Source organism: Hippocampus bargibanti, linkage group LG14, assembly GCF_051943395.1.
Source record: "Hippocampus bargibanti isolate YZ-2025 linkage group LG14, ASM5194339v1, whole genome shotgun sequence".
Classification (NCBI taxonomy): Eukaryota; Metazoa; Chordata; class Actinopteri; order Syngnathiformes; family Syngnathidae; genus Hippocampus; species Hippocampus bargibanti.
In genome coordinates this window covers 14,953,084-14,972,142 of record NC_142747.1, presented here as the reverse complement: position 1 = coordinate 14,972,142, position 19,059 = coordinate 14,953,084, and the positions used below count along the sequence as shown (strand labels likewise).

The following is a 19,059-nucleotide window of genomic DNA, read 5'->3' as shown; positions in this document are numbered from 1 at the left end:
TCTCTCTCTCTCTCTCTCTCTCTCTCTCTCTCTCTCTCTCTCTCTCTCTCTCTCTCTCTCTCTCTCTCTCTCTCTCTCTCTCTCTCTCTTTTGCCCTCTCTTTCTCTCTCTTTCTCTCTAACTACTCTTCCTTCATCCACACTCACTTTAAAAAAGGAAAGAAAAAAACATTAAGCACAACCACCTCAGCAGCGATTGGCCATTAATCCAAGCTTGACAAGAAGGACCAATTAATTTAATTAAGCGCTCATTTGCTGTTATTGTCCGGAGTTATTTTTTTAAACACCCGAGAGAATGCATTCAATCTCTCTCTCTCTCTCTCTCTCTCTCTCTCTCTCTCTCTCTCTCTCTCTCTCTCTCTCTCTCTCTCTCTCTCTCTTCGCTCTCTTGCTCTCTCTCTATCGGGGAGTGGCTTGCAAATATGTGAAAATGACGAGAGAAAGAGTGAGAAAGAGATTGCGAGAGTGCATCTTCATCACTCATGAATGTAGATAAAACATTTTTTTAAATAAAATCAATGGGTTTTGTTTTACTTCCAGTTTTTTGCACGTATTGCCAGTTGTGGGGTAGGGGTGAGTTTTACTTGGCACGTGTTGGGGGGGAGAGCAATACCGAATACATGAATATATCATGAGTTTAATTCAAGGCTTTGGGCCCAAAACAATTGGTTGCCATTTATCAGGAAAGTAAAAAAAGGAATAATATCTTACTTGTCTTAACAAAAATGCATGTTTTAAAGTACTTGGTTTATGATTGTATATATATATATATATATATATATATATATATATATATATATATATATATATATATATATATATATATATATATATATATATATATATATTTCTACAAATCTTTCGTTTACGTCTATCCTAAATACAGCTTCTATTCTATGCAATTCCAACAGCATAATGCTTGCTTCAAATCTAGTGCGCAAGGAAGGATTTCCGCACTGGCTTCATAGGAATCCTCAGCGGGCCTTTTAAAGATATGCGTATGGTGTTAAATAACAGCTAAACGTTCAATTAATGCGCCCTCTCTCCGTTTGAATTATTGCCAATGGGCGCGTTAATTATCGCTTAAATTATTATGCCTATATCTGTAAATAAACAGTGAGAGCAATTAAGAGGAGGGGGGAAACAAGCAAGGTTTTCTTTTACGCGATGCTAAACGAGACGTATTTATTGATCATCGATATGTATCTCAATTTTCACGCGGTGATGATAATAATTCCCCCAGATTAAATATTAACGACGTGTGAATCTTTCGGTATTAATTCCTGTTATACTCGCCCAGAGCAGCATTGCATGTCTAATTGAGTTGATGTGCAACCTGTTTATTTTTTCAATCCCCATCAATCCTCGAATAAATTTGTTGTAGCTCACCCTGTTCTGGATTCTTATAGTTGAGAAATCACGCTCACCCAATGATGACCTCATGCACGCGCATGGGCTCACTACTGCAGAAGCAACTCATTGCGTAAACAAAAACACATTTTACTTAACAGCAGAATCATAAGAAGGGCGGCACTGTTTCATATTTTTAAGCAGGAAATATCGGCTTCATTCCAAAGGTCATTCTTAATGTAATTAACGAGGAAAACATTTCCAACACACTGTCTTTAAGAAGTATTGTTCCAAAAAAACAAAAGACATTTTATTTTGAATCATTTATTTCAATGTTTATATAAAAGACAAAGATTTGATAATGTATATATTTATTTATTCATTTAATTATTGCATCCATCGTTCCATCCATTTCCCAGTGTTATTTATTTATTTATTTATTTATTTATTCATGGAAACAATAATGAGAAAACAATTAACAGTGCAAATCCCTTGGCAGTCTGATTGAATACTCAAAATTGTCCCTCGAAGTGAGTGTGACTGTGAATGGTTGTTCGTTTCTGTGTGACCTGTGATTGGCTGGCAAGCAGTTCAGGGTGTCCCCCGCTGACTGGCCGAAGACAGCTGGGAATCGGCTCCAACACACCCCCGGAACCAAGCGAGGATCAAGCGGTTCAGAGAATGAATGAATGATTGCCTTCTTGAGCCTTTCTGGGATCGATCGACACGCTCTACTTTGACTTGTTTGGTCTGACACTGCCTCGCATGTGTGTTTTGGAGCTTTGCAACGGTGAGATGCAGGATGCGTGACAAAAATATGTCAATTCGACTTCGCTTCTCTCGATTTTAGATTTCGCATGACTTATACGTCATCTAAGACATTCGTGCAGCCAATCGGGTACCAATGGAGTTAATTTTTTGAATATAACGTTATAGCGTTAGCCTGATTAGCCGGCTAGCTACTCCAAACTGCTACTATGCCGACCATTCGCGTGATAAACAACACGTTTTCAGCTCAAGTCCTTATTTAAGATGTATGAGCTGTCTACACGGTGTGCGTATGACTTGATGTTGAACATGATTTGTTGACTAAAGTGATCGATCGTTCGTCGTTGCTAAAATGTCACAAGTAAACATTACCCCCTGGGCAACCATGTGTTTGCTTTATGACAGTGACAATAGTCAACCAGTTATGGGTCGACGTTCATCCAGCAGTGAAGGTGAAAGCCGGAGCAGAAAGAAGAAGAAACAGCGACGTCGCTCGTCTTCGTCTTCTTCCTCCTCATCCTCCGGGAGCAGGGTGACAAGCAGTCGGAGCCACAGATCAAGCCGACGGAGCCGCTCACGTTCACGGGACAGGAGGTGAAACTGCTCAGTGGAACAATATTCAATGTACAATAACGTGAAAGAAACCATTGACCTTATATCCTACGCGATTGGTGTGAATCCTTATTTTTAAACAAGACACTGGTGTTTAAATATAAGCCAATACCCTTTCAGAATTTTTGATTGGCTAGAAAAACGCTTGTCCCAAAACATTCTCATCAAAGCATATTCTCATCAGTTGTGAACAGAAGCAGAATTGCGTCATGTAGGTGATAGCAATCACATATTGTGTTTACTAAGTATGTGTATTGTATGTTCAGGTGTGCACCTACTGATGAGGGATGTTGCTTCACAGCATTTTGGCTTATAGTCCATACTGTAAAAATCTAGAGCGGACAGTCACTCCTAAATCAAAACAGGGACAAAGCAAGGTTTTAGATTACATTCGATGTGATTAGATGAGAGTTTATTTGTCTCACAATGGAGCAAGCAGCAAAAAGAAATAGGAGCTGCTGTAAAGGCAGCCACTCACACAGCGCCCTCTTGAAGTAAAAAAAAAAACAACAAAATAACAAATAATGTGACACAACAAATATCAAATATTTTCAAAATCGTTGATCTGTCCGATCCCACTTTTTTTGTGCACCCTTCTTTTGCCTTACTACCTAATGTGTACATTACATGTCATTCATTGGAGATCAATCATCTGCAGCTGGTTTCACTTTTCCTTACTTTATCTCAACAAAATTAATACTAGCTAAGTACCAACAAATATTCTTATGTAAAATTCGCTTTATATCATAAATATGCAAGGTCAGTTAGTTTAAATATATTAATGATTCACTGTCCACCTGCGTGACTGTGGTATTTAGGACCACTTGGAGAAAATTCATCCCACTAACAACATTAAGAATTGGAACAATTCAATGATAAACATGATACATGTATATACATATCTACTATTGTTCTTTTTGATTGTCAAGAGTCCTTGGGTGCTTTGAAAGGCGCTTGTTAATAAAATGTATGTATTTATTATTATTATTATTATTATTATTATTATTATTATTATTATTATTATTATTACTTACTTACTTACTTTTATCAGCTGTTAATTAATAGTGGATGGAGGCAGGGTTTTGCCATAATTGCATATCCTTGACGGGTCCCTCTGTCAAGCCTCAATCCATCCACAGCTTCCACTTGGCTATGTCGAGGTTGCTCAGACAAGGCGGATTGATGTTAATTATTTATGAGGACTGCTCAAGGTCCATTACTGCTGATGGGAAGACATTGCCTCCCTGCACAGGGCGGGGTAATAAAACCCTGGGATCCTTCGTCCCTCTTCTGCTCACCAATACATTTTGATCTAGTAAGATACATAAGTGGCAGCACACGGAGTGAACACCCACAAGAATAAAACAAGCTTTTGGCTCTTGAAAGAGTGATAACATAATTAAATAATACAGTGGAAGTTCTGGAATTGAATTGATCGCAACTATTTGTTCCTGGTTGTCTTAGAAAACATTACCACTCTAATTAAAAAATGGTTTATTTAGTTTTCGCGACAAGGTTATTGCAGTCCTGCACGAGCATGAGAAACATAACCCCAATTGAGTTTGAACTGAACCCACACTACCTGCCAAAGTCTAAGGAATATACACCTACAAACCATCTTTATATTAAGACATTTTTTATCACTGACCTCTGCTGGCTCTCCTTTACCAATAAGGTGTATTATGATAATAATAATACATTTCATTTATAAGCGCCTTTCAAAACTCTCAAGGTCACTTTTCAGTCACAGGATAAGTTTTTCTGTGGGTGGGCAGCGGGAGCCACACACACCAGCGTTCACTCAACTCAAAATAACTCATAGATAGAAAGCCTGTTAGCTAGATAGCTAGATAGCAAATAGCTGGCTAGATAGCCAGATAGCGTTTACTTTATAAATGACAAACCAAGTTTTTTTATTGTGATCATTTTAATTGTAAGCATCCACATCTCCAATTATAAAAAAAGTTGTTCATTTTTGCTGAACCAGTCCAAACTATAGATCATAGTTGTCAAAGTCAAGTGTCGGGGCCAAATCTGGCTTGCCACATCATTTTATTTCAAAGCAAATCAAGTGTCATATTAATGGTGACAATAATTTTGAAATTATGTTATTTTTGTCTTCTCTTTTCTCAGACCCCCCCCCCCCCCCCGCCAAAACTAATTGGTTCCCAGACAGAGTGTGTAAGGCGAAAAGTGTGTATCTCCCCAAAAAAATTCCCATAGGAAACCTTTAAAATGGGAACAATCCATTCCCGGGTTACCATAAAATATACTTTTCAACTAAATAAGCCTTAAAACTACACACAACATACCTTATTCTATGTATAATAAATGTGCTATAGTATTGTAATGAAATAAATACACTGCATTGTATCATAAAGTCACTTTATTTACATTTGTGATGGTCATTTATGGCTTGATGGAATGGCGTTGGAGGTCGAAGGTCAAAGGCAACTGCTGTTTGGAAAGAGAGGCGCATTACATGATGACTGTAATTAAAGAAATAAACTGTGCTGTAAAATAAAGTTTTGTTTACCTTTTTGATGGTCGTTGATGGCTTATGGAAGGAGAGTCACCTTCCATCAGGACTGTTGGGAACTTAACCTCTGGTGCTGTTCGGTCGTGTGCTTCCGCCGAAGATCACTCCGCCAGCCGTGGTGGGTGTGTATTATAAAAATAGTGTTTATTATAAGGTTTAATTTTCATAAATTTGACGTTTGTAAGACAAAACGTTTGTAAGTTGAGGTGTTTGTAAGTTGAGGTCTCACTGTATTGCGTAACCCCGGCTTCTACTGTAGCGCTTATAATGTGGCGTGCCTTATAATTGGAAAACATTTTTATATATTTATTTATTATATTTGGAAAACCTTTTTCATTCATTGAAGGTGTGCCTTATAGTATGGTACACCTTATGGTACATATGTAAAAATGTTTCAGTATACACCATTCATTGGGGCTGCACCTTTTACTCTGGTGCACCTTATCTACCGGAAACAAATTCCTTGTGTGTTCTACATACTTGGCAATAAAGATGATTCTGATACTGATACCAGAAAATACGATACTCTGGTGCATGTTCAAATTCTGATTCAACTTTTTAATGATGTAAACTAGTGTAGATAAATCCACAAGTAAAGCTCACACACTTCAGAATTCAATTTAACGGAAACTGTATCAACACATTTGTACTTTCTTACTTCCCTCTACTGATCATGTCTGCCAGTTGAAATGGAGGCAGAGAGCAGGTGACCACAAAAACAGTGGTCACCATTTTCTTGTTAGGAGAACGGGCTCGTTTGCGAACCACACATCACTCATTGTGGCAGCTCCGTGTGTATCCTGAAAAATAGTTCGTATGCCAATGTAAAATTTTCAGAAATGTAATGTTCGTAAACCGAAAAGTTCGTAAGCCAAGGGGTTCGTAAACCGAGGTCTCACTGTACTGGTATGTGTATTTTGGGGCTTTGGTTAACCAAAAAAAGGGGAGGAAAAAAAAGTATGTTGCGCAATTGGTTAGCACTCTTCATCCAGCTCCGTAAATGAAGATAAAAGGTAGACAATATCAATCACAGTGTGTTTGTTACGTTCTGTTGGCAAACTGGATGCAACACCCTTGCTTTAAAGAGCAGCAGCGCGCCAAAACGCCCCTGTGGAGGAACCGTAGGGCTACCCCGTACTGCCCTGTGGCTATGTACGCTGATGCAAAATCGCTGAGAGAACATCCAATCGAGAGCTTTTACACCAAAAGACTTTAAAGTCCTTGAGGTCAATGCTGTTTTACATGTCTTAAGGTTCTGTTTGCTTCTTATTTTTAGACGAAAGAAGCGTTCAAGCAGCAGCTCGTCCCAAAGTTCATCTCGCAAAAGAAGAAGTCGTAGCGGTGACCGGGGAAGGAGCCACCGCTCACGCAGGACGCGGAGCCGGGACAGAAGGTAAAAATCAATAGCTGTGGTGGCCACTGCGAAAGCTTGATGGTAATAGAGGAACTAATAATCCTGGTTAGTTTGATTGAGATTGAAATGATGAAGGAAATTTATCACTGATTTCGAAAATGGTTTTTATTCAACCACTAAAACTCAACTTCTCAAAATTATCATCATGGCCTTTTTTATCCTTGCACTTCGAGGGCTTAATTCTTGACCTGCTGTATTCTTTTACGTCAAGTACAAAATGAGCTGGGAACATCATGTGAAATTCAATCCTCTTGCATTATGAGATTAGATTAGATTAGATTAGCCTTTATTCGTCCCATAGATACATTTACATTTAACTGCAACAAAGTGATAAAAGGAAGAGGGAAGGAAAAGAAGAAGTAGAAAAACAAAATACAGGAGCTGCTTTCAAGACACAACCCTTAAAAAAACAGAACAAATTCGGGAATGGCGCTCAACGTCATTTTTAATTGTTGAATAAATTCAGGAATGGCAGAGAATGAATTAAAACATCATCCATATGTTGATTTGCTGAATTATGACGATTACCGTGCTGTCCAATTGCGCTACTTTGCTATTATGTGTCAAAGGAGTCATTTATTCGTTTACACACCGACACACACGCACGCACGCACGCACGCACACACACACACACACACACACACACACACACACACACACACACACACACACACACACACACACACACACACACACACACACACACACACACACACACACACACACGCACGCACGCACGCACGCACACACAGTATTTTAAAGAACATATAAAGGCAAAAACCCCTGCGTGGTGCTCCATGTCATTAGCCTAGCTAATCTGTTGCTAATGAGCCAGTAAACTGTGCTAACCCCCTTATGCCCCCACCCCGTTTCTTAAAATCCCTCACACATATACACACAGACGTACAACGATGAACTCGCGACGAAAAAAATGCACCAATTTGGGCACTTTGTTAATTTGAATATGGCAGAATGGTAAACAGAGATCATCTTAATAACAAATAGGCGGGAAAATGTGTTTTAATATCCCAGTGTCGGCATGAGACCTTTGACATGTTGGATCATGTTGCATCACTTTTTTTGTGGGGCAATAGAAGCCGCCATGCTTTTCAGAATTGTTTCAACCTTGAGTAGACAGTCAATCACAACCACGCTGGCAATGAGAACATCTGTCTGAAAACGGAGTCAGCGGAGTGGCGTGACATGAAAGGTGCGGGGGATTTGGGAGATTTTCGAACTACAGTCGATGACATTAGCGCATACAAACGCACCGCGATGATTAGCAGAGTTGTGTAATCTTCTTAGTGAGGAGCAGGTGGGATGGGTCGCCGGGGGTGCTGCAGTGATTGATAGCGCTGTGGCAATTTCGCCAGAAACCCCAGTAGGCAAAACATACATGTATAGCAGCTAAGTGGTCAATAGCAGTCTTCTTTTCCTTTCGGCTTTTCCCTTCAGGGGTTGCCACAGCGAATCAGTGTCCTCCATCTTCAGAGGTTTGAATTACATGTTTGTTATGGCTAAGGTTTTACGTCAATAGCAGTACCTGAGAAAAATGAAATATCAAATGTGTCAATTTAGCTGTATTAACATTTTCTGGAGCAGTGGTGTATGAGTCACTTATGTTATTCATAAAGACTTGAAGGTGTATGTGAAGCTGTAGCTTTGGATGTTGCAAAAAACATTTGAATTACTGTACATTCATTGTTTATATATAAGCATTTCAGAATAAAATTCACCAATCGTATCAATGATCAGCAGTGGTATTGTGGCAGTTGTACCAAATAATAGTTAATGATAATGAGTCACTTTTTCTGTCTGTGTTGCATGTTTTTTTATTTTAGATTAGATGATCCTCTATTTGTCTCACAGTGGAGAAAATTACATTCCACAGCAGCAAAAACAAAATAAAGGAGCTGCTGTAAACGTGTACACTCTCGCGGCGCCGTCTTGAAGTAAAAAAACAAAAAACAAAATTACAAATAATGTGACGCAACACAAAACACACAGAGAGTCTTATATCTTTCACACTTTCTGCACCCTATTTGTTGCATGAAGCAGTTCTAGATGAAAGAGAAGATCAAAGCCTTCTTTTCACTTGTAGATTAGGGACGTCATGTTTGACTGTGCACGTCTGCTACAAGCTAAGTATTGAAAGCAAACACAAAGGTTGTCTCACGTCGCCTGCCCTACGTAAATCCGCTTCAATTCCAAGCCGCGACAGTTCCACATGCGCATCCTTTCTTCTCAGCTCCTCAAGCCATGCATCCATTTTCTTTCCAATTGCCATTTTATCTACACAGAAGCAAGAAATGCGTTTGCTTAGTCATTTGTCACTAGGTGAATTTCCCCATTTCAGCCTAGCTCTAAAAGTAATATGCCATTTTAGTATGCCGTTCAAGAGTTTATTATTGACTCGTCAAGGTCAGCAGAATATTGTTTACAGGTGTTTGAGCTTTCATATTTTTATGATGAAAAACCAAGCATTTGACCAAGAATGTGTCGACCTAATTATTTATTTGAAAACTACTGTCAATGTTACAGTACATGAAGTGTTGTATCACCACAGTGGGCTGACAGCAAGGCTGACTCACACCATACAGGTGCTTCCAGTGCCATTAATCAGTCATATGGCGTGTGTATCTCAAGATGGCTGCCTGATGGATCAGTTCAGGATTGAGTGGACAGGACCGCATGATGGATACGCAGATAGGATATAAACCGCCGCGTGTAACACGCCCCAACCCCAGCAACGTCACCATGACATCCCTAGCGGAATATGAACGGGGATTGGGTGCGCGTCGACCCAAGAGAGGCGGCAGAATCAGGGGACGGGAAGTTTGAAAGGAGTGAGAAAAGTTGAATACATGAGTTGAATACGAGAGAGTGGGCGGAAAATTAAGAGGAAAGGCAAAATCGAGAACAGATCGAGCGAAGAATTGGGAATAATGGGCGCAATGGAAGGCAAGATTAGACGATCGCGAGCCGGTCTAAAGTGGAGAACGCGATTACCTTCTTTCCAATGGCTCCACCATGAATAAGAATACAAAAAAATACATGAAATAAGAATAATACTCGATCATTTGCTTACCATCAATCGTGGCTCCCTCCCCTCTCTCTTCCCTTTCCATTTTTTTTCAACCTGCCCTCAATCAGGAGTGCCTGGTCCCCCAGAGGCAGTCAATCTTGCCCTGAAATGTAAAACAGACAAGAGGAGCAGATTACCTATTTGCCATTAATGTTTATTCTCTTTGATCTGAACAGGCATACCGGGCCTCTCTCTGTGACTCTGTGTGTGTGTGTGTGTGTGTGTGTGTGTGTGTGTGTGTGTGTGTGTGTGTGTGTGTGTGTGTGTGTGTGTGTGTGTGTGTGTGTGTGTGTGTGTGTGTGTGTGTGTGTGTGTGTGTGTGTGTGTGTGTGTGTGTGTGTGTGTGTGTGTGTGTGTGTTTGCGTGTGCAATAATGGGTCCTGCCAGCAAACGCTGTAGCAGCGCAGAGCATGCACATGCAGACACTGTGTGTGCACCATTGCACGGCGTGGTAATGACATTGTGTGCGTACAGCTCGGTTTCGACGACAGTGACGTAGCTTCTTATTGTAGTCGAATCACAGGCCCGACTTTTGCTGTCACGTTTGACTGCCACCTAACCTATGGCTCATTCAGTCAGGTTTGGATTGGATTGGATTGGATTTGCCTTTATTAGTCTCGCAGTGGTTGACGTCAGACGTGATGGTGCGTACACAGGCGTCAAGCTCATGTAAAAATGTTGCCTTTCTGAAGATGATAATGGTCTGTTGTGATGAGAGACGGTTAAAAACAAATCTAATTCACACAGTCTTCATAAATTTTCCAAACTTTTTTCCCCCTACATTTGGGATTCCTCAAAGATTATTCGTAAATCCCCAACCATTTTGACCTCTCGTTTGTCCTCTTCCATTTTGTGTCTTGTTTTTAGATTTTAATTGTGTAGTGGAACAGAATTTTTGTGTGTGCGTGGCTGTGTTGACATTATCTGAGCTATTCTAATCCAGCTTCACAAACAAGCTAAGAAGAGCTCTGTAACTCATTCACTGCCATTCAGGAATTTATTCGGGAATTAAAAATATGATGAAGGGCGCCATTCCTAAATTTGCTCAGGTTTTAGTTTTTATGTATTTTTGGGGTGCCGATAAAGCACTGGCCATGGCCTCTGGCAATGTTTTTTTTCCCAATCCACAAGGGAGCAGCATTTCCCTTTTTTCCATGTTAGCGCTTTGTTCCAGCTTCAGCTGTTGTTAAAGCGCTATATAAACCAATATGTATGAATTGCATTGTATTTCGGACAGCCACTTCTCATTTCAAGCTCATATAACTCCAGACCCGTGTAATTTAGGAATTAACTGCTTCCATCTGATGAAAGTTTCTTACGCTGCATTGAATGTTTATGTAGTCCGAAAACTCAATCTTCTGTGGGTCCTGGAATTAAAGTGACAATGACAAAAACCCTGGCACGGGAGTGAACACATTTTTGGCAGTGAATGAGTTAATCGTTTGAGAATCTCAGTGGCTTAGTTCTACAGTATAACATGTCCACTATTTTCTACCGGCCGAGCACAGAACCACTTGTGTAAGCGTGTGCGTGTGTGTAAAGTTGAATGGTGGCCTGGTATGTATTGCACTCAGCAATTTCCCTCCTCCGTACGAGATGAAGTGTCGTACATCTGCTCGATAGGTTTTCCCGTCTTGCTCTGACACTAAGTGTGCAAGGTCAAGCCAAAGGAGGGTTGAAGACAAGAGGTGAACTGGGCAAAATCTTTAAGCAGACCACTTGGATCAGTAATTCCCCCAAGTGTCACATCTAAATGCACACTGGACTGTGCATGCGTGCATGTGGAGGTGATGTAGCAGGTGGTTTTGGGTGTCATTTCCCTTTTTTTTTAATAAGGGAAACTCGAGTGAGTATGTTTGAGGACATGACAAGTGAAAATGATGCTTGAAATGGGAATCATATTTTAAGAATTGGGATTAAAACAAAACATTTTAAAACAGCCTTTTATTTTTAAAATTACAGTATTTTCCAGTGTATAAGGTGCACCAGACTATAAGGCGCACCCCCAATGAATCGTATATTTTCAAACTTTTTCCATACATAAGGCGCACCTTCAATGAATGACATGATTCAAAAATGTTTCCATATATAACGCACACCACATTATAAGGCTACAGTAGATGGGAATGTCAACAAAAAGTCACATTATGCCATCATTTTCCTTTTTAAATGTCATACACAAAAACTGAAATTGCATAGGAGTATAATGTGTGGCATTTTCAAAAATTTTATGAGCTCAAAATATTCCAGGCTTTTATCAGTTTCTCACAATAAAATACATGACTATAATTTTCAAAGATTACTAATTTTCCTTCTTTAAAATATTTATGTTGCTTCAAGGTTTTCATGGTATATTTTGACCTTAATTTTTTTTGTAAGAAACAAATGTTGAGACACTAAATACAAAAAATAACTACATAAAAACATTTCTAATCATTGTGCCAAAGACGGAAAACTATGGTGAAATCGCGAAAACAAAATCCACTTTGCATAGTACCGTATTTTCCTGTGTATAAGGCGCAACCCCAATGAATTGTGTATTTTCAAACTTTCTATATATACGATGCACCGGACTATAAGGAACACCTTTAATGAATGAAAAAAAAAGCCAAATATAATATATTAATATATATTTTCTTCCAAATATAAGGCATACCACATTAAAAGGCGCTAGAGTAGAGTAGTAGTTGGGGTTATGCACTACTTCTTCCACAGAGAGAAATGGAGTCGATGGCTGTTGACAGTAGTTGTCCAGACCTGTTGTGGCTCATATTAATTCACATTTAAGGCCCAGCGGTGTATAAGGCGCAGCGTCATGTTTTGAAGAAAATCAAGGCTTTTAGGAGCGCCTTATACACCAGAAAATATGATATTTATTCAACCCAAGTGATCTCAGAATCATTTCCCTGATTAAGTGATGTTCGGTTTCTATAGTCTTCACTTACAGGTTGACTTTTTCTTCCTTCTCCTCCTATTAGCGGATAAGCAAGGTGTTGATTCAAGCTGAAAGATGACCTGGTTTACCGCACCAACTTCAACATGCTCACCGTTGTGAGATCTGACCGCACTTTCGGATGCGGCGCTGCTCCACTCTCCTTTTCTCTGTGTTGTCTTTTTTTATTTATCCTCTGTACAGACCAGTCAAACACCGCTCGCCTTTGTTGTCAGAAACCTTTATTTACCAAAGGGAGAAATAAGTGACTGACACAGACAGCCGTTTTCATCCGCTTTTCGCCGCAAGCGCTGTTTCCCTCCTCCCAGCCATCCTCCCAATACTTACCTCCAAAACACACCAGCCGACTCCCCGGGGGGTGGAAGGCTTGTCTGCACTGCAGAACATGTACGCTCCACCAGAAAAAAAAAATCGCCTCAAGAACATCTATCTTATCATTTCATATTGGTGATCCTATGAGGTCAGGAGCATGGTCCCAAACGAACGCTGAGGGGAGATGTCCTCCCTTTCTCTCACCCATGTGGCTGTTATTAATTCCAATTGTGCCATTTCACAAGGTTTTAGGACCACACTCTTATGGGGGTGAGTCAATTTTATGGTCTTTCCGTTGTATGCATCTCAAACCCTCCAAATAGGTGGTGTAGACGTTAGTATGCATCAGGTCACTGGAATTACTTAGAATTGAGAGAGAATTGTTTGTTTTTCTCGGCTTCCAGGACATTGAGGCTTTAGATTGGATTGTATTAGCCTTTATTAGTCTCGCAGTGGAGAAATATACATTTCACAGCAGCAAAGTTATGAAAGGAAGAGGAAAGGAAAACAAGAAGTAGAAAAACCAAATACTGAGCTGCTGTAAAGGCAGCCACTCCAGCGGCGCCATCTTGAAGTCAAAACAACAACAAAAAACAAAATAACAAATAATGTGACACAATTTTCACCAAACTTCAGCCATTTGAACATTTGTTTTGCACACCAAAAAATCAAAACAAATGACATTTAACGCCACTTTTTTTCAGTATGAACGCTACATTGTTTCATAACAGTGTCACGATGTGTAAGGTGGTGGTGGTGGTGGACCCCAAAAATGCAGGCAGGTGGGCGGAGCAGGGTGTATTTGACACATTGTATTGTATAAAGTCAGCTGGAACAAAATCTCAAACAACAAAGTCATCAGAACCGAAAGGTCCAAAGGAGCAAACAAAACCATGACAAACTGAAACAAACCTGACAGGCCGAAACAAATAATGACCTGACACTGAATGGTCATACCAGGGGTCCTTTTAACTGCCACCGATTAAAACATCCAACACCAGTGTAGCTGCAGGGGGGAGGGGGGGGGGGGGGCTACAGTGCCACCTGTTGGTCGCAAACCAAAACGTGACAAATGGAAGATTGTTACGTTATAAAAATGGCTATTCAACTGTACAGACACCATCAGCAAGACATTTAAATTTTTATCCTAATACAGTGATACCTCAGCTTACGAACTTAATTGGTTCCCAGAAAGTGTGTGTAAGGCAAAAAGTTCATCTGCCAAACATTTATTTCCCATAAGAAACCATTAAAATGAGAATAATCCGTTCCCGGGTCCCCATAAAACATAATTTTCTACTACATCTGCCTAAAAACTACACAAAATATACCTTCTTTTATGTATAATAAATGTGCTATTGTATTGTAATTAAAGAAATAAACTGGACTGTAGAATACAATCGTTTTATTTACCTTTATGATGTCATTGATGTAGTTGCCTCTTGATTATATCCAAGTGAAGTTGCCGAGTGAAGTTGTGTGCTTTTATATTCTCGCAAATGTAATGCTCTTAAGGTGAAAAGTTTGTGAGCTAAAGCATTCGTAAACCCAGGCATCACTGTACATGTATACTTTTTTTAAACTCCAAAATGCAAGAGTTAAATCATTTCTTGTGATCCACTATAGCTACTTCTTCCAAAGTACAGAATGTGAGTATCATAGCCACCTTTTGTCATTTTGAAGTAGCAAGGTGACCAGACAAGTCAGGAAAGTCTTAGTATACTTAGTAAGACCCGCATAATGTCACCCCAAATGTTAGACCTTCATTGTGTGGACTGGATGACAGTAAAAGAAAGGCTCATCCTGGCCCTAGCAAGAGAAAGGTGGAGTCAGACTGGCTTTCAGCTCCACCATTAGAAAATGAGCAGCAACGACATGGCAGTCTCTCTAACTCTCCTTTGCTCCTTCTCTCAGTTTCATTCTCTCTCCCTCATTTAAGCTTCTTGAAGTTCTTCCAAATTGGGTTTTAAATGCCAATTAGGAGGTTGAATGTAGTGAAATAAAAGCAAATGCAGGCAGGATGGCCTCACCTTCTGGCTGCTTAGGCTTCACAGAGAGCCAAGCCGGACCTTTGGCTCCCAGCGAGGCTTTGAGAGAAATATCCTGCCTAATGAACACATTAATTAGAACCATAACTATTTATAAGATGATAATTAGAAACGAAGGGAGGTAAACTGGGTTTTTCCTGCAATTATTGGAGGATTAATTACGGGAGCTAATGAAGTGGATTTTTGAAACGCGTGGAGGTGAAGTACAGAGATGTGCAGCTCACTTTGTGATCACTGGCATAATTATTTTCTGCAGCACCAAAGCGTTTGAGGCCACGCTCCTCGCTGGCTCGGGCCGCTTAATAGGCATCATTGCATCCTTATATATTTACTTAAATAGACTTGCCACTGAAATGGCTGTCTAATTATTTCTAATTGGCAGGACTGCTGTGTTGTCATTGAGCTCTTTGGAGCTGCTTGGCGGCCTGCGGTCTTATAACACCCTGGGCCGACAAGCAAAGAATGAGAGAGCGTGATGGACACCGAGAGAGCAAAAGAGGGCTATACCAGTTGCTCAAAGCCAGCTTTGCATGAATCAAAGCTCACTGTTTATATGCCGGTTGATGCATGGCAGTCAACTCATTTTGCTATAGAGCCCTAATGGCAAAGTTGGAATATGACATTCTGCTCCTAACTCCGTAAAAAAACAAGAAATATCAAATAAACAGAGAACAAATGTACCACATTTCCTCTTTTAACTTTTATAGGAAGCAGTCATCATTGAGTTGATCAACGTAGTCTGTCATTTACGGCTCTGAAATCTGATTGGATTATATACCGTATAAGGTGCAGTCAAAAGCCTTGATTTTCTTGAAAATATGACCCTGTCATATTGAGCCACACCAAGTCTCGCAACGACTGTCAGCAGCCACTGAATCCATTCACCCCCCCACCGTAGAAGTAGTGCCTAATCATGGCCTCTACTGTAACACCTTATAACGTAATGCCATATACATACGTATTTTGAAAAGTTTTCTATATTTCTATATTATATTTGGAAAATATTTTTTATTCATTGAAGGTGTGTCTTATAGTCCGGTGCGCCTTATATATCTGGGAAAGGTTTGAAAATTCACCATTCACCTTATACTCCAATGCACCTTATATACCAGAAAATACGGTACTTCTATGTCTCCAACCAAACTCACTAATTGTTGTTTGTTGACAGATAAATCTTCTTGTCTTAGTTACGATTTTTTACAACCATTTGGACATTATTTCAGAAGGTATATTTGGTGCGAACAAACCATTGCTAATCACCTGCCAAAAAATCCAACATACATATTTGTGAAGTGTAGTGATGGTACCAACATGATTTGAATCTGACTTTCATTTGGTGGAACCAGGGCTTGACTCAAGGCGGCAAGAATTGTACAGAGTTCAAAATGGCAGTCAGTGTTTTTGAGGAAAAAAAAGGAACCTGACTAGGAGGTCTGAAATTTTTTCTGAGGCTAATGCTAGTTTGAATACGAGTGCCGTATTTTCCAGTGTATTAGGCAAACCCAAAAGTCTTGATTTTCTTCGAAAGATGACTCTACGCCTTATACCCAGGTGCACCTTGTACTGTATGTGAAGTAATATTTAGCCACAACAGGTCTAGCAACTACTGTCAGCAGCCATGACTCCATTTCCCCCTGTAAAAAAAGTACAGGTACTCCCCTACTTACGAAAAAAAAGTGCTAGCTATATGCGGAGGAATCTTTGTAAAATACGCTCAGTAGAAGTCATTTGAAGTGATTTTACAAATTATGGACGCAACTTGTCCGAAGGCGTCGGTTGTCCTTTAAACATAATTATATAAGCCTTAAACATACATTTCATAGAAAATATAGCACTGAAGCAACTTACGAACGAATTCACCTTACAAATGACCGTTCGGAACGTATCTCGTTCATAAATTGGGGAGCGTCTGTAGTGCATAACCCCAGTCTTTACTGTACCACCTTTTAATGTGGTTTGCCTTATATTTGGAAAACATTTTTCGATATTATTTTTGGCTAACTTTTTTTATTCATTGAGGGGCGAATTATACATGTATATGCAAAACGTTTGAAAATGCACCATTCGGTGAGGGTGCGTCTTGTACTCCGGTGCACGTTATACACCGGAAAATATTGTATTTGATTCTAAAGATAACCATACCCCAATAAAAAGAGGGTGTGCACACCTTTGCAACCACATCCACCTTCCGTTTTTGGAACTGGTCAAGGCAAACTCTATTATGTATTTCTGCTAGTATTATTTTGAGTATGCTTGTGTGTCAGGTGGCCAGGTTTTAAGCGGGCCCTTGGAGACGTGAGCTGAGAGCATGCATGGACAGACCTCAGTCAATCGTCTTTTCCTTGAACTCAAGTTATGATCCCGCTCAAACCATATGGACATTTTCCTGCAAGTATGTCTTTATAATGTGCTGGCACAACACGGCCGGCAAGTAAGTGTGAGCACATTTACTTTGTAACAATATTTGAGTTTTTTGTCTTTTGATTTGGTTGTGTAATATTCACAAATAAAGCAGTTGAATAACGGCACAAGATTATTGATGTGTAAATTTGCACCTGAACTCATCATAAAATGGACCCATGTGGATTGTCTTGCCATTCAAAATACAAAGCAAAACAAAGCATGATTCCTCCATCATTCCTTCCCCAAATGGACAACTTGAGAGCAAATTACATGGAATGAAATGGCAGCCGCACTTGTCAGTGGGATGTGGACGAGCTCACTAACGTACACACACGTGGTTTCAATCACACAGTCACTCATGCGGTCGAGTCACAGAAATGAAACAAGGATCATGTGTGGCCTGACTAAAACCTTGACAGTCTTTTTGAACGTAATGAAACACTTTCTCAATATTTTTTATTCATTGTCCCCTTGCGTCTGTTTGGACTGACGATACGAGAATGAACTTGAAATAGACGGGTTGGCCAAAGGATACACGACTAACCTTTGTGTGATTTGAGCACTACAAAGTGCAGATCACTTGTGCGACTCTTGATTTTGGCATCAAATCAAAATCGGGGGGAACATTGAGTTATTTAAATGCTGTCAAGCTTTTGAAGGTGACTAATGTAAAACTCACAGAATGGGATCTTAAAATAACAGAGTGACTGTAATTTGTGGCATCGTTTAAATCTGGGCTTTGATTTACTAATAAAAATCTGAAGAAATATCGGTTCACTGAAAAGTAATAAAACAAATGTGCAATTATGGTGTAAAAGAGTACAGATAAAATGAAAAATATTTCTAGAATAAAATATTTAATCAGAAATAGTCTGTAATAGTAAACCTAAATTTATCATTACAATGAGAAAATTGTCATGTTGTAAAACGTCAAAGCAGTGCTCCAAGAATAAAGTTGGAATATTGTACGGAGAGTCATAGAAAGAATACATTATTATTATTATTATTATTATTATTATTATTATTATTAAGATGACTACTATCATTTTATTTGTATTTTATTATTATTATTGTTATTATTATAAATTGTTTTATTAGTTTAGTATTATTAGTTTATTATTATTACAATTATTACTATTATTAGTATTAATTTATTATCTGTATTTTGTCCCCCCATTATGATGCAAAGTATAACATTCACAAACATTTTTTTAAATCAAAAGTATGTGTATTTAATTAACATGGCATACGTGCATCTCCAAGTCATGAAATATTTCTATTATTTATTTATAAACATAATAATATTTGAATTTGTAAAAGTAACATGTGTAGAGAGAGTAATACAGTAAAGTCTCGTTATATCGATATCGGATATATCGATAGTCCCGGTTATATCGATACTATTTCTATGCACCCACGGAGAAACTTACATGCAAACAGGGTCGGATATATCGATAGTCCCGGTTATATCGATATTTTTTCGGACTCCCTTGAATATCGATATAACGAGACTTTACTGTAGTTTAGTATGTATCAAAACGTGACATTTTTTTGCATCAATGATTAATGAGAATAC

General features: G+C 39.2%; 1 protein-coding gene across 2 annotated transcripts in view; it reads left to right on the top strand.

Moving 5' to 3' along the window:
• The first annotated feature begins 2,001 nt into the window (after positions 1 to 2,001).
• Positions 2,002 to 19,059, top strand: part of rsrc1 (arginine/serine-rich coiled-coil 1) — a 132,685-nt gene continuing 115,627 nt past the window's right edge. Inside the window, exons 1-3 of one of the 2 annotated variants that reach the window (XM_089013252.1) lie at positions 2,002 to 2,139; positions 2,523 to 2,711; positions 6,545 to 6,661. In XM_089013252.1, coding sequence (XP_088869378.1) covers positions 2,542 to 2,711; positions 6,545 to 6,661 — 287 coding nt within the window. In that variant the 5' untranslated portion in view covers positions 2,002 to 2,139; positions 2,523 to 2,541. Of the gene's footprint in view, positions 2,140 to 2,191; positions 2,248 to 2,522; positions 2,712 to 6,544; positions 6,662 to 19,059 lie in introns of those variants that run through there. The other variant, XM_089013251.1, reaches the window with a different exon arrangement.